At 45.1% G+C, this 13,127-nt stretch overlaps 1 protein-coding gene across 3 annotated transcripts in view; it reads left to right on the top strand.

Annotated features, from left to right (window-relative positions):
* The window catches only part of LOC103106059 (microtubule-actin cross-linking factor 1, isoforms 6/7-like), a 105,658-nt gene that overhangs the window by 68,555 nt on the left and 23,976 nt on the right, over nucleotides 1–13,127 (top strand). For all 3 annotated transcript variants that reach the window (XM_007488707.3, XM_007488706.3, XM_007488709.3), the window contains 8 exons: nucleotides 1,414–1,573; nucleotides 2,153–2,350; nucleotides 2,596–2,721; nucleotides 3,079–3,222; nucleotides 4,560–4,748; nucleotides 4,953–5,061; nucleotides 5,883–6,049; nucleotides 10,661–10,823. In XM_007488707.3, coding sequence (XP_007488769.2) covers nucleotides 1,414–1,573; nucleotides 2,153–2,350; nucleotides 2,596–2,721; nucleotides 3,079–3,222; nucleotides 4,560–4,748; nucleotides 4,953–5,061; nucleotides 5,883–6,049; nucleotides 10,661–10,823 — 1,256 coding nt within the window. The remainder of the gene's footprint in view (nucleotides 1–1,413; nucleotides 1,574–2,152; nucleotides 2,351–2,595; nucleotides 2,722–3,078; nucleotides 3,223–4,559; nucleotides 4,749–4,952; nucleotides 5,062–5,882; nucleotides 6,050–10,660; nucleotides 10,824–13,127) is intronic.

Raw genomic sequence — 13,127 nt, 5'->3', positions numbered from 1 at the left:
AAATTACACACCTTAAAGCACTATATAATCCTAGCTATCATTATTTAGTATTTTGTGTGTGTTAAAGTTGGGATAGAAAGCATATTAATAAAAGAAAGACGATCACATGTCCTTCAGACAAAATTAATAATTTTAAAAGTATATTAGAAGTAAAGATGCATTTAACAATTATAACCTAGAACAGTGATGGCAAACCTTTTAGAGATTGACTGTCCAAACTGCAACCCTCATGCCGCATGTGAGCCCCATGCTTTACCCTAGACAGGGGAGGGAGGAAGTGTTCCCATTGGGCTACAGGGCAGAGGAATGGTTGAAGTGAAAAAAATGTGCTCAGGTCCTCAGGTGCCATAGCCTTGTCAGCATGGTTCTAAGCAAAGGCTTATGTCCATTAATATCAGCAAATTGGGGAGGTCATAAAATTGGTTCTTGACTACTTAGATCCATCATTTCACCCCTTATATATAAATAAATTTGGACAGGCAGAAATATTTAATTCCATATTTATAAGATCATAATACAATAAAAATAATCACTGATGATAGAAGTATGATCAGAAAATCCAGACAAAAATGTTTTGGAATATTGCGTAGGTTATACTGCCAGAGCACAGAGTACTTTTTTTTTTTAACCGTAAAGGTTAAATTCTCTTAGAATTGACACTAAGTATCAGTTCCAAGGCATAAGAATAGTAAAGAGTAGGCAATTGGGGTCAAATTAAGTGACTTGCCCAGGATCACAGACCTAAGAAGTGTCAGGCTAGATTTGAACCCAGGACCTGTCACCCAAGTTGCCATTAAAGTACATTTCTAGAGGATTATTCACAAGAAGAAAGAAAGAAGAAAGAAAACAAATTAGAAAAACAATATCAGAAAACCCATTTTCTTGACCTCATTTTCTTAGCTGGCTATTTGCTTTCCAAATCTACCTTATTATATATTATGCATGATAATACTTGTATAACCCAGATCAAATTGCCTGCCAGCACTGAGAGAGAGAAGGAAAGGGAGGGAGGGAGATAAGTTTGATTATATAACTGAGGAAAACATGTGGAAATTTGTTATAACATATAATTTGTAATTAAATGATTAATTAAATTTTAAAAGAAGAAAAAGAAAAAAACACAATGACCCTCCTTTTCTGAAAAGTCTGTCTTCAGCTGATGGCAGTGATGAAAACCCAACTAGCATCCCTAAAGTCTTTAGTTTCATGTCAAAAACTTCCCATTCTCAGCTGGAGTTTGTGTGAGTATGTGTGGTGTGTGTGAGTGTTAGTGTTCCCTTCGGCCTCTTGCCACTTTCTTTTTTTTCTCTTCCTTCTTCTCTCTGTACTACCTAGTCTTCCTCAGTCTATCAGTCTCTCTTGTATCTCCTACATGACGGAGTCCTGTACTAACCTCTTCCCCGATCTCTGCAGACAGCACGCCCTGGAAGAGGCCCTGCTGTTCTCTGGCCGCTTTGCAGATGCCCTTCCTGCACTCATGGATTGGCTGTACCAGGCTGAGCCTCAGCTGGCCGAGGAGGGGCCTGTGGCAGGGGACCGTGACCTAGTTAACCGTCTCCTGGACCAACACAAGGTCAGCTTCATCTGGCTTTCCTGCCCAACCGCATGAGCTCAGTATAATGTAGAGAATACTAGTTTCAAAGACCCAAGTCTGGTTCCCTCTTTCCCTTCTGCCTGTCACCTCTACACCAGCCAAGATTATTCAAGGAGGAAGATAATATATAGATTGAGAAAAAATACACGGGTGGATAAAAGAAAACTGACCATCCCAGAGCCAACAAGCCCTTTTTTGTTTGTTTGTTTTGGACAGCTATAGTTCCCCAGTTCAAAGGTGATTTTCACTGGACCATCAGTTGCCTCTTGATCTAGAAAAGAATGGAGTTGGCTCTCCATCCAAACTCCCAATCCCTTCAGTGTCGGTTTGGGATCAGCCCACCTAGATAGTCTTGACTCCTTGTAGGCTGGCGGGGCTTCAGAGCACTTTGTCTCCATTCCTAGGCAATCACTGATTGTTCTTCCAACCTCTCAAACTTGAACCAGACAGCACCAAGGCTCTCACCACCTTCTAAATCAGTGTCATTTAGCTCAGCTAGCTCCCAGAGACAGCTTAAAGTTCCCAAACATAACAGAGCTTTCTTCCTCCTTCCCCTAGGTGTTCCAGAAGGAGCTGGGCAGAAGAGCAGGCTGTGTCCGCCTCCTTCGGCGCTCCATCCGGGAGCTGACCCAGGCCAGCAGCAGTGCTGATTCCCAATGGCTACATCGACAAATGGAGGAACTGGGACAGCGATGGGAGCTTGTGTGCCACCTTTCTCTGGCTCGCCAGGCAAGGCTTGAGGAAGCCTTGCGCCAGGTGGGGACAGAACCCTCAAAGAGGGGAAAGGGAGGTAATCTCGGCTCCTGCTTCTGCTCCAGGACCTTTCAGGGGACTTGGATAACTGAATCACTCTAGGTTGGGGGATAGGTGAGGGAATGTAAAGAATACTGTATTTGTATGATCAGAGAGCTGGAAACAGAGAGGGGTTAAAGGGCAGGGAGCCTGACTGCTTACTTGAGTGCTCCTAACATTCCCCACTCATGCCCACTCCTCATTCTCAGGCTGAGGAGTTCCACAGGTTGATTCAAGGTTTCCTGGAACATCTATCTGAAGCTGAGAAAACTCTCAAACTAGGACCTTTCCCAGAGGAGGAGGGAGCCACTGAGGACTATCAGAACCAGCTCCAGGTCAGATCTCCAGTCCATCCTTTCTTCTATCCCCAAACAAGATCTAGCCTCCCTTCCCTAATTCCTAAAGTCCACTCCTATCCCCATCCTTGTCACCAGTTCATTTTCCTCAACTCCCCTCCCCTCTAACCTAATCCCTTCCTCAGTCTAAATGCCCACCCCTATTCCCAACTGCATTCCAGAACCCTATCTCCAGGTCCAACCAAATCCTCTATTCCATATTCTGTTCATTCCTTAACTCCATCCTCAATTCATTTTTCTACTCATTCTCCATCATCCCCATCTCCCAACTCTTTGGCAAGAAGGGCCTCACGGCCAATCTGATAGGCAATGGGCTGACCTGGGCTGGACTTACAGGAGCTGCTGCAAAGTCTGCAGTGCCAGCAGCTGGAGCTGGACTGTATCACATCCCTGGGAGAAGAGATTCTGAGTAGCTGCCATCCTGATGCTGTCATCCCGGTCCGCTCCTGGCTCAGCAACATCTCCAGTCGCTTCCATGAAGTGAGTGGTCCCATAGCCTAAACCCTTCCCACCCCTTTCCCAGTCTTTCAACCCACAGCATTCAGACCTATAGCATGAACTCCCACCCTAACTCTTGACCCCAAACCTCAAACCCCACAACTCTCTTCTCCTCAGCCTTATCGTAGAAAACTCTATAAATCTTACAGCCCTCATAGGTCCCCACAACACCTCCATTTTGGATAGGTTGTATGTGTCCAATGTTGATGGGACAGCCAAGAGCCTGCAGATAGAGTAGAGGAATCCTGTAATCCTCAGCCCTGATTACCTCAATCCTACATCATTTCCTTACCTAAACCCCTTAAATTCATCCTCCAAATGAGTCAACCTGATTACAGATCCCATAGTCCCTCTCCTCACCCCTTGGTCAGGTATTGCTTGGACTAGAAGCCCTCTAAGGTCCCTTCCAACTCAGAGAGTCTGTGATTCCATAACTGGCTATCTAATATCTCCCCCAAGGAAATAATGAGGAAATACAAGCAGGTTTTCCATGTCTGCCAAAATCCGATTTTTCTTCTTCCATTTACAAATAGAGAATGAGGGAGGTAGAGCTAGACAATAGTTTGTATAAAAAAGATCTGGTAGTTTTGGTAGGCAAGTAGCTCAATATGAATGAGTCAAGGGTGTGTCATAGCCCACTGAGTACATAAAGCTAGTCCTCATGTCACATGCCTCACCTCTTCCAACCTTGGGAGGGAAGACCTAGGATAGGGCTTCTTCACCTTGTTTGGGTAATGGACCCCTTTGGCATTCATAGGCAGGCTTAGAAGCCTATGGACTCCTTCTCAGAATCATGTTTTAAAATGCATAAAATACAGTACATAGGATTATGGAGAAAACCAATTATATTAAAATACATTTATCACAATACTTGTTAAAATAAGTTCAAAATCAATGATACATGCAAAACCCAGTGGAATTGCACATCAGCTATAGGGGGTAGGGGGGAGGAGGGGAGGGAAAGAACATGAATCATGTAACCATGGAAAAAGATTCTAAATTAATTAAATAAAAATTTTCAATTTAAAAAATAAGTTCAAAAATAAAATAAAATAAATTAATCAGTCCCAAGCTAAGAAATCATACCCTAGAGGGATTCCCTCAGAAAGCGTCCTTATATGGAGAGGTCCTTCCATCTTGTAGAGATGTGGGGTGACTCCCTTGCTCTACAAGCTGATCTTCACTCAGGCCAGGATCTCCTATCTCATGCCAGATTCTGGCTTGGCCCATTTCTGACCATAACTGAAACTCTTGCCCACAGTTAATCCCTTAGCCTCTCCCTTTTTGACCCTGCTCTCTTCCATTGCTCCTGAATACAGGTGCTAGGCTGGGCACAGCAACAGGGCCAACGGGTAGCTGACCAGCTTGCCACTATGGCAACTGAGCGGGAGGAGCTGGCCCGCCTACTGGACTGGATTGCCTCTGCTGAGGAGGCATTGAGCCTTCGAGACCAGGAACCCCTGCCTGAGGACATCCAGTTGCTGGCAGATCTGTCAAGCCAGCACATGGTGAGGGTCCTTCCCCAGACCTTTCTGGGAGCTCTCATCTGGGCCCTGGAATAGCCTCCCCTTTTCCTAAAAGGTTTCTGTGGGATGTGTTCAAGAGATGGAAGTTTCTCCCATCCCCATGGCCCTCTCCTCCCCTCCTGGAACACTCCTATTTAGAAGGGAATGCCTTGTGACTTCTCCTGGGCCCCTTCTACACATATATAGGAATTCACTGAAGAACTGAGCAGAAAGCAGCAAGAGGTAGAGGCAGCCATGAGAAGTTGCAAGAGGAGGCTGGAGCCATCACCACCAGTACCCCCACAACCTCCACCAAGTGAGAACCCTCCCCCTGACATGACTTCTTGAGTGACTCTCATCTGGCTAGTGGCACCAATACCCTTCTACTTTGACAATGGCACCAATACTCTTCTACCTTGACAATGGCACTACTACCCACCTACCTTGCCAGTGGCACCAATACCCTTCTACCTTGACAGTGGCACCAATACCCTCCTACCTTGCCAGTGGCACCAATACTCTCCTACCTTGCCAGTGGCACCAATACCCTTCTACCTTGACAGTGGCACCAATACCCTCCTACCTTGCCAGTGGCACCAATACCCTCCTACCTTGACAGTGGCACCAATACCCTCCTACCTTGCCAGTGGCACCAATACCCTCCTACCTTGCCAGTGGCACCAATACCCTTCTACCTTGACAGTGGCACCAATACCCTCCTACCTTGCCAGTGGCACCAATACCCTCCTACCTTGCCAGTGGCACCAATACCCTTCTACCTTGACAGTGGCACCAATACCCTCCTACCTTGCCAGTGGCACCAATACCCTCCTACCTTGCTAGTGGCACCAATACCCTTCTACCCTGAAACCTACCACTCTTCTCTGAGTGTCTAACTACTGCCATGTCCCTTTCTGACTTAGAGTCCTCATGAACAGAGCCTATAAATTAAGGTGGGAGTTTTTCCCTGGGGAACTGCCTCTTTTCTGAAGGTTTCTTATACCTTTCATCCCACTCTGTATGGGGAAAAGGGGCTTACTTAGGCAGACTGAGGGCTCACTCTACCCCCACTGCCCTGCTGGTTCCCAGTATGATAACATCTCCTTTCCCTCCATCTCCTCACCACCTTCGCCCCAGGGAGGAGAGGTACAGGAAAGGCCCCACCAGGCCCCCTGGTACCACTCCTGGAGCTACAGCCTCGGAGCCCCCTGGGAGCCCGACTCCTTCAACGCTGGCAGCAACTATGGCTCAAGGCCCTGGACAGACAGTACCGGCTACAGGCTGCTACCCAGCACCTGGAGGAGGTGAGAAAAAAACAGCTGAAAATCTAGGGAGGTCTCAGTGTGTGTGATCAAGCCAGGACTTGGGTTCATATCCTTTTCTCTACCATTTTTACTTCTATTCAGTCTTGTCTTGGTGGCAGCTATTAGAATCTGTTCTCTTCTAGACTTTCTCTTGCTGCCATCATGTCCCAGATGGTCTTTTCCATTCCTTGGGTGTATTGCTAGAGGGAGGTTGGGCTTCTGAAAGAGCTTCCAGATAGTTAAAGGTCTTTCTTTAGTAGCCAGCAAAGCATGCACACAACACACTTGGGAAAAGAATCATCTGGTCCCAGGACATGGAAGTCTTCTCCTGACCTTGCCCTGCTCTGGCCATATTAGCTCCTCAGCTGGTGGGGCTGGTGAGACCCTTGCTTTTTCTGGACTTCTGGCCTGACCTCACCACAGGCCTGTACCTTTACCCAGACTTAATTGCCTTCCTTTTCTCTTTTGAGGTCAGAGTTTCTCCCAGATCCTCCCACCAACTTCAAGAACCAATGTTCCCTCCCACCAATTAGTCTGTCTCCACTGATGCCAGGAGAGATGTGAATCTGCCAGGACGCCCAGCCTCAGAGCTGGGAAATGCTCACACAAGATCCCCTCCCAAGTTTACATATAGCATATGGAACAGCAGACCTAGGCCCTTCTCCACCCACAGCCAGAGCCTACCTTCCATCCCCCTAGCCCCAGGGACACTGGGGCCAGCTCTGTTGCCAGACAAGGTGGGATGCTCCACCCCTCCCCAAACCTGTTTCCCTGCTCCTCTCTGGGTATCAGCCCTAAGCCAGGACCTTGGCAGCATGCGGCGTGTGCTATTGCTCTCAGTCTGTACTTCTGGTCCTTGACTCTTAAGATTTCTTCCCCCAGGCCTGTTCTGCATTGGGAGATTAATGCATGAGGAGACTTCTTTTATCCACTGTGGCTCCAGGCTTTGGATGTCCTACCCCAGCCCATCTTTCTATCTGTCTGGAACAATATCTGAAGGATGTTCATCAGCCAGTGGGTGATGTTCCAATTCAGTTTTCCCTTTCCTCCACCTCTCATCCTAACCTCTTTTGAGGTCCAGACCCCCAGTTAACCACAAAACTTTTCCCCTTTGGCACCTTCGTGAAGTACTCCCAGCTTTCCAAGCACAGCCTCTATTTGAGCTTTTCTCTGAGGTCCACCCGTAGCTTTCCCATCACTGGCTTGGTAGAAATGATGACCAGGTCCTAGGCGTAAAGGATGATAAACACTTCTTTCTTCCTGGTCTCTTTTCTTGCTCAGGGTCCTCTCTGAGTATCTTTGCCTTTGGTCACTTCCCACCCACCTGTAGCTGTGCAACAGACCCCCAGAGGCCTCTTGCATGATTAGATCAGTTTTGGGAGCTAAGCCTTATAACTTTTTCTCCTAGCTTGTGCCCTTTCCAATCTTACTCCATTCCATTTTCTCTGACTCAGGGCAGCAGCTGCTCCAACCCATGGAGTGGGTAATTCTTGTTTAGAGTTGGACTAATAAGGATAACAATAACAATAATAACTGCCAGTATATAAATGGTGTATTTCTATATTTTTAGAAATACAAATGTACATGAAGCTCTAAGATTTGAAAAATGCTTTACATATATTACCTTATTTGATACATACATAAAAAATTCATGAGGTCGGTGCTATTATTGTCTCCATTTTATAGATGAAAAGACTGAGGCCAAAGGAGGCTAAATGACTTCCCCAAGATCATGCAACTAGTTAAATATCTAAGGCAGGATCAGGTCTTCTTGACTCCAAGTGCATCTTTCTATCCACTCTGACTCCCAACTGACTCTTCTCCCCTAGGTCAGCCCCATCAGAGGTAGAACTTCATCTTCATCTTCACCCTCTATTCCCAACTCCACCTTGAGAGCAGAGAATCATACGAGCACAGAATTTTAGCATCAGGCATGACATCAGATGGTTTCTAGTCCAACTTGGACTATACCAAGATTCCTCTCCTCAGCATCTCCAATAAATAGTCATTTAAGTTCACTTGAAGACTTCAGTCACTGGGAACTCACTATCTCTCTTCTTCTCAGAGGGAAAAGTTCAGCCTTATATCATGTTGATCTGAGATTGCTTCCAAGAGATTCCATTTCTTTGGCCCTAAGGCTTCCCCTTTCATGACTTTCTAAGTCTTTCCTTATGATTAAGTCCTATCTCAAAGCACTGAACTCCTTTGGTCCCTGAAACTACTTGGTTCCTTGGACTCCGTCACCTGTCATCCTAATTCCCTTCCCCATTCTTCTGCCACTGACCCCACCATCATTTTTGGAATCCAGTGCTTCTAGCATTCAGTCTCTTTTCCTTCTCCTGTCTATCTCTGCATGCTCTAGTCTAAGATATGAGAATTTTTCTAGAGTTTATCTACCCTAGAAAAAAAGAATATAAGGATTGGAAAATGATAAACCATAAGAGGTTCACTAAACATTGAGATAAAATAGAAAGCGCTTAAACTTCCTAAGTGATGTACAGACCCAGCTTGGTTATCCTAGGTTCCCTCTCAGAAGGGAACTTATCTCTCCTTCCTAGGCCCAGGAGACAATGGAATCTTAAACTTCCAGTTTCTATTTCAAGACTGGCCAACATGAATAGCCTGAATCATTATCATTTGTCCATTCTCCAATCACAGTTCATTCTTAGCCAATTGTGAAACCTGTTGGTGAAATCATGGGATGTGAGTGCTAGACAGCTCCTTCCCTCTTTCCCCCATCTAAGGAAAATAAGAAAAAGTAGATAGCTTAGACAGAATTCAATTCAAAAATCCAAGTCATTCAACCCAATGCACACGTTGTCTCAAAGTTCTCCCAAGGATATCCTTGTCTTTGAGGAAACATTGCCCATAGCCCTTGCCACCAGCAGTTGCTCTTCACCTCTTAGTAGGGGATCTGTGACCTTAAGCATCCAACCCTGCTGATTTCTAGTCTGCTGGGCTTCACTGAGGTTAATGAAGGCCTGCTGCTTCTTTCCTTTGAACATGAAACTTTGGTGAAACCTTTCCACTCACTTTCTCTTTTCAGAACATCAATAATCCCTTCTACTCTGGGTCTGTTTCCTGCTAGTTGGTATACTAACCAAGCCCTTCCAGGAGCCCCAATGTCATCCAACTCGGCCACTCATAATCCTGGCCAAAACCTTTCCAAGACTCTTGGTCCCCTACACCATCTGTCTCACTGTTGGTTATTGTCATGGCTGAACAGCTTCATGGGGCACTGAGTGAGACTCAGTTCTATCTGGCTCACCACTGCTCACTATTCTGGTCAAACCCCTCCTGGCTCCATGGTTCCAGGGTCTGTTTAGCTCACTGTCAGTCATTAGCATCTTGGAAAAAGAAAAAAAAAACTTTTTTTCCAGCCCCTTTGGACCCAACTATTGTCCAACCCATCACCACTTATCTACCACACTGACCTTCTCCCTAGCCCCTGGTGTCTATTTACTATCTGGTTTCCTACCACTCACAATCCTGGCCAACCTCACCCCAACCCTAACCCCTGTGACCTCCAATACCATCCTAATCATCACCACTCACTGATCTAGTCAAACTTCTGTCAACTCCCACACCCCTTAAACTACCCAGTTTACCATAGCCATTGTACCACTCTGGACCATTGGCTAACTCATTGTTACCATCCTTGAGTCCTTTGTGGCCTTCTGGTTAAGCCATCTGTGGGCTCACTAAAAACTTGGCAGCTTTAGTCATCTTTTTCATTCTCTATTGTCCACTTCTCTAAGAAGCTGTCTGTTCCTTTGTCTACTAGATTGGGCGGAATATATTCCTCTTATTCTTCCCTCACTCTTTGGAACCCCTTTCACCTCCTTCCTCTCTCCTTCTAGAGACAGATAGTCTTACCTTTTCCTTAGCTCTCTAATTGTATACCTCCTTTATATTCCTCCTTGATTTCCCAGACTGGGACTCTTCCTAGATACTTCTAAGGTCACCTAGAATTCTAGGGCCCCTTTGATTCTAGTGCCTTTTTGGGTCCCATGATCCCACATCCCACCCCTGATGCCATATATGGCCATAAGATGGCACAGTGAATAATGACCAGTCCTGAGAGCAAAGAGTTTTATCCGAGTTCCCTAGAAACTCCTTGTTGGCAAAGCTTGGCTGAGAAGCAATCAGAGACTTCCCAAATGGGAGTGAGAAAGGCTGAGCTAATGAGCTAGAATGATGGGATCCAGGACAACTGGTGTAAATAGAAAGAAATAGGAATGCAGTCAAGGATGGAGCAAGTGTGTGGAGACAGAAAAGGGTGCATGCAAATGATTGGACGCTGTCAATCTCAAGGTGTAGGGCTGCTAATCCCCCAGAAAATGTTGGGAGGTTGGCCTTGGACACAACAGTGCTTGCTGGGGCTTGAAGCCCTAGTCATGACATTACATGCTGGAACATGGAATTTGAGAGCATTGATGGAGCACCTATAGATATATTAATGTTGTGGTAATTCAAAGGTTTGGACTCATATATTGTGGAGTATGGCCCAGGGCTAGAGAAGACTATGAAGAAGTTAACCAAAGCAACTACTTCATTTTCCCAGGCACTGTTTAGAGGTTTGGACACTGATATCTCCCTCCCTTCCCTTAGCAAGCAGCCTTTGCCCACTTTGACTTTGGTGGATGGAGGAAACGCTACTTGCAGTGGATCAGCCATAGGAAGTCCCGGCTCCTGGATGTGTTCCGTGCCATTGACCGTGACCAGGATGGACGAATCACCCACCAGGAGTTCATCGACAGCGTCCTTGCCTCCAGTGAGAAGGACCCTTAGGGAGTTGGGGGAAGGAGGGATGGTCAAGGCAAGAGGGGGATGGTAGGAAGGGGTGGGGAAAAGAAGGGCCAGGTCAAAATAGTACAGACAATTTTGCTTCATCTTCTTACTTGTCTTAATCAGTCATTAACAAGCTTTTACTGGAACTTTTCCACACCCCTTGACCTTACCCAACCATGGGGCCCAGCCCAGAATCTCAGAGTTGAAAGTTATACATCTGACCAAGAATCTCTCTACAACAGAAATAACCACAAGTAACCATTCAGCCTCTGTTTGGAGACTTCTAGTGAAGAGTATTTCTCAAAGCAGCCCCTCCTGCTTTGGGATAACTCTAATTCTCATGGTACTAATTCATGACATCAGGCCTAAATATGCTTTTTCCACTCCTATGACTCCACCCATTACTCCCTAGTCCTACCTTCTGGGGCCAGACTGAGTTAGTTTAATACCTTTACTACATGAGAGCCCTTCAAAGAGTTGAACACCACCTGTGATTCCTTCTCCCCTCCCTGCCCTACAGCTTCTCTTGAACAGGCCAAACATCCATAGTTTCTAGAACTGATCCTTATATAGCATGATCTCCTGGCCAGAGTGGCCTTCACCATCCTAATGCCCTCATTGGTTTTTCAATGTCTTTCCTATGCCACTCATTTTGTGACTTTGGACATAACCTATTTGAGTCTCTGTTTTTTCATCTATAAAGTGATGAGAATGATGAATTTGTACTATATGACCTCTGGGGATTCTTCTAGCCCATGAATGGATCTAGAACCAAATATATAGCACCCTTCCGGATATGGCAGGACTATCATCTTCCTAGTCCTGGGTGTTCTACTTCTCTTGGTGTTGTCTAAGAACTCATTAGTTTTTTCGACTGCCGCATCATTCTGTTGACTCATATTGAGTTTATAGTCCACTAAAACCCCTAGATTTGTTTCAATCTGTTGCCAAGTCATTCGATCCCTCTTATATTCTATGAAGTTGATTTTTTCAACCCTAGTATAATACTTTACATTTATGTTAATTACGTTTTAGCTCATGAGATTTGGCCCAAAATTGTGCATCAAATTCTTTTTGAATTCTGGTTCTGTTATATAGTACATTAGGGGACCTTCCTAGCTTTAAACTATCTGCAAATTTAATATGCATGCCATTTATCCTTTTATCCAAATTTCATTTATTAAAATGTTAAAAATAAGGCCCTCAGAATCTCTATGAGAGATCTCCTTCCCAGCTAAGAATGTATTCTTGATTTCTCTTTGGAATGGTTAATCCAAAGAGAATCCAACTAATTGTAATATATAGTCCATATCTCTCTATGTTTTCCACAAGAATAACATGAGAGGCAAAACTCTAGGTAAATAGCATTCCCCTTATTTGCAAGTCTAATAATCCTGTCAAAAAAGGAAATAAGGTTAGGCTGGTGTGACTTATTCTTGATGAAGCCCTACTGGCTCTCTCTAATCACCATTAACCAGCCCTTTAATGATACATTTTAGGATTTTGCCAGGAATCAAAGTTAAGCTCACTGTACATTAGTTTTCAATTTTATTTTATTTTCTTTTTTGAAGATATTTGCCTCTCTCCACCCCTGTGTCATCCCTTCCATTCCCCATGATCTTTCATTGATATATTGACAGTGGTTTGGAAATCATGTTTGCCATTTCTGATATATAGTTCATATAGTTCATCTGGCCACAGTGATCTGAAATCACCAAGATCAGCCATAGTGTATGTGGGTAAGTGACCCAAATAGCTGAAAGTGAAGTAACTGGGCAGCATTACCCCTCACTTTTTGGTTTGGCCAAAGATCCAGGGTCAAGCTGTGACTCTGGCTCAAATGTACCATCAGCACTGTCCTGAGGTAGTGGGCAATACGGGCAAACTGGGTGCTAAAGCCACTTAATTTAGCATGATGCCCCTGTAAAGTAATAATCATGTCTTGGTGTTACTCTAGGCAGGATCAGAATTCCAGGAATAAATCCCAGTCCATACTCTCTTCTCACCATCAGACCCCAAGAATAGTCTCCAAAACTTAGCTTAGTTCATTGGGTTCTTGCTCAAAGGTGATATTTCAGTGAGTTTCACACTACTGACACCACCACCACTGCCTTCAGAAAAAGCATTAGTGGCTGCTTTAGAATTCTCATCTTTACCACTTCCATGTCCTCTGCCTCGAGAGTGATGCAAAGCCAGTTGCAAAACTGCCTTCTCCTCTACCATATCCTTTTCTTCAGCAGAGACTGCCACCTCTTCTCCAAACTTGTCTAGTTCCTCCTCTTCCATC

The sequence above is a fragment of the Monodelphis domestica genome, chromosome 3 (genome assembly GCF_027887165.1).
Source record: "Monodelphis domestica isolate mMonDom1 chromosome 3, mMonDom1.pri, whole genome shotgun sequence".
In the NCBI taxonomy this organism is placed as follows: Eukaryota; Metazoa; Chordata; class Mammalia; order Didelphimorphia; family Didelphidae; genus Monodelphis; species Monodelphis domestica.
The sequence above is the reverse complement of the archived record's forward strand: the minus strand, read 5'-3'. Positions and strand labels throughout refer to the sequence as shown.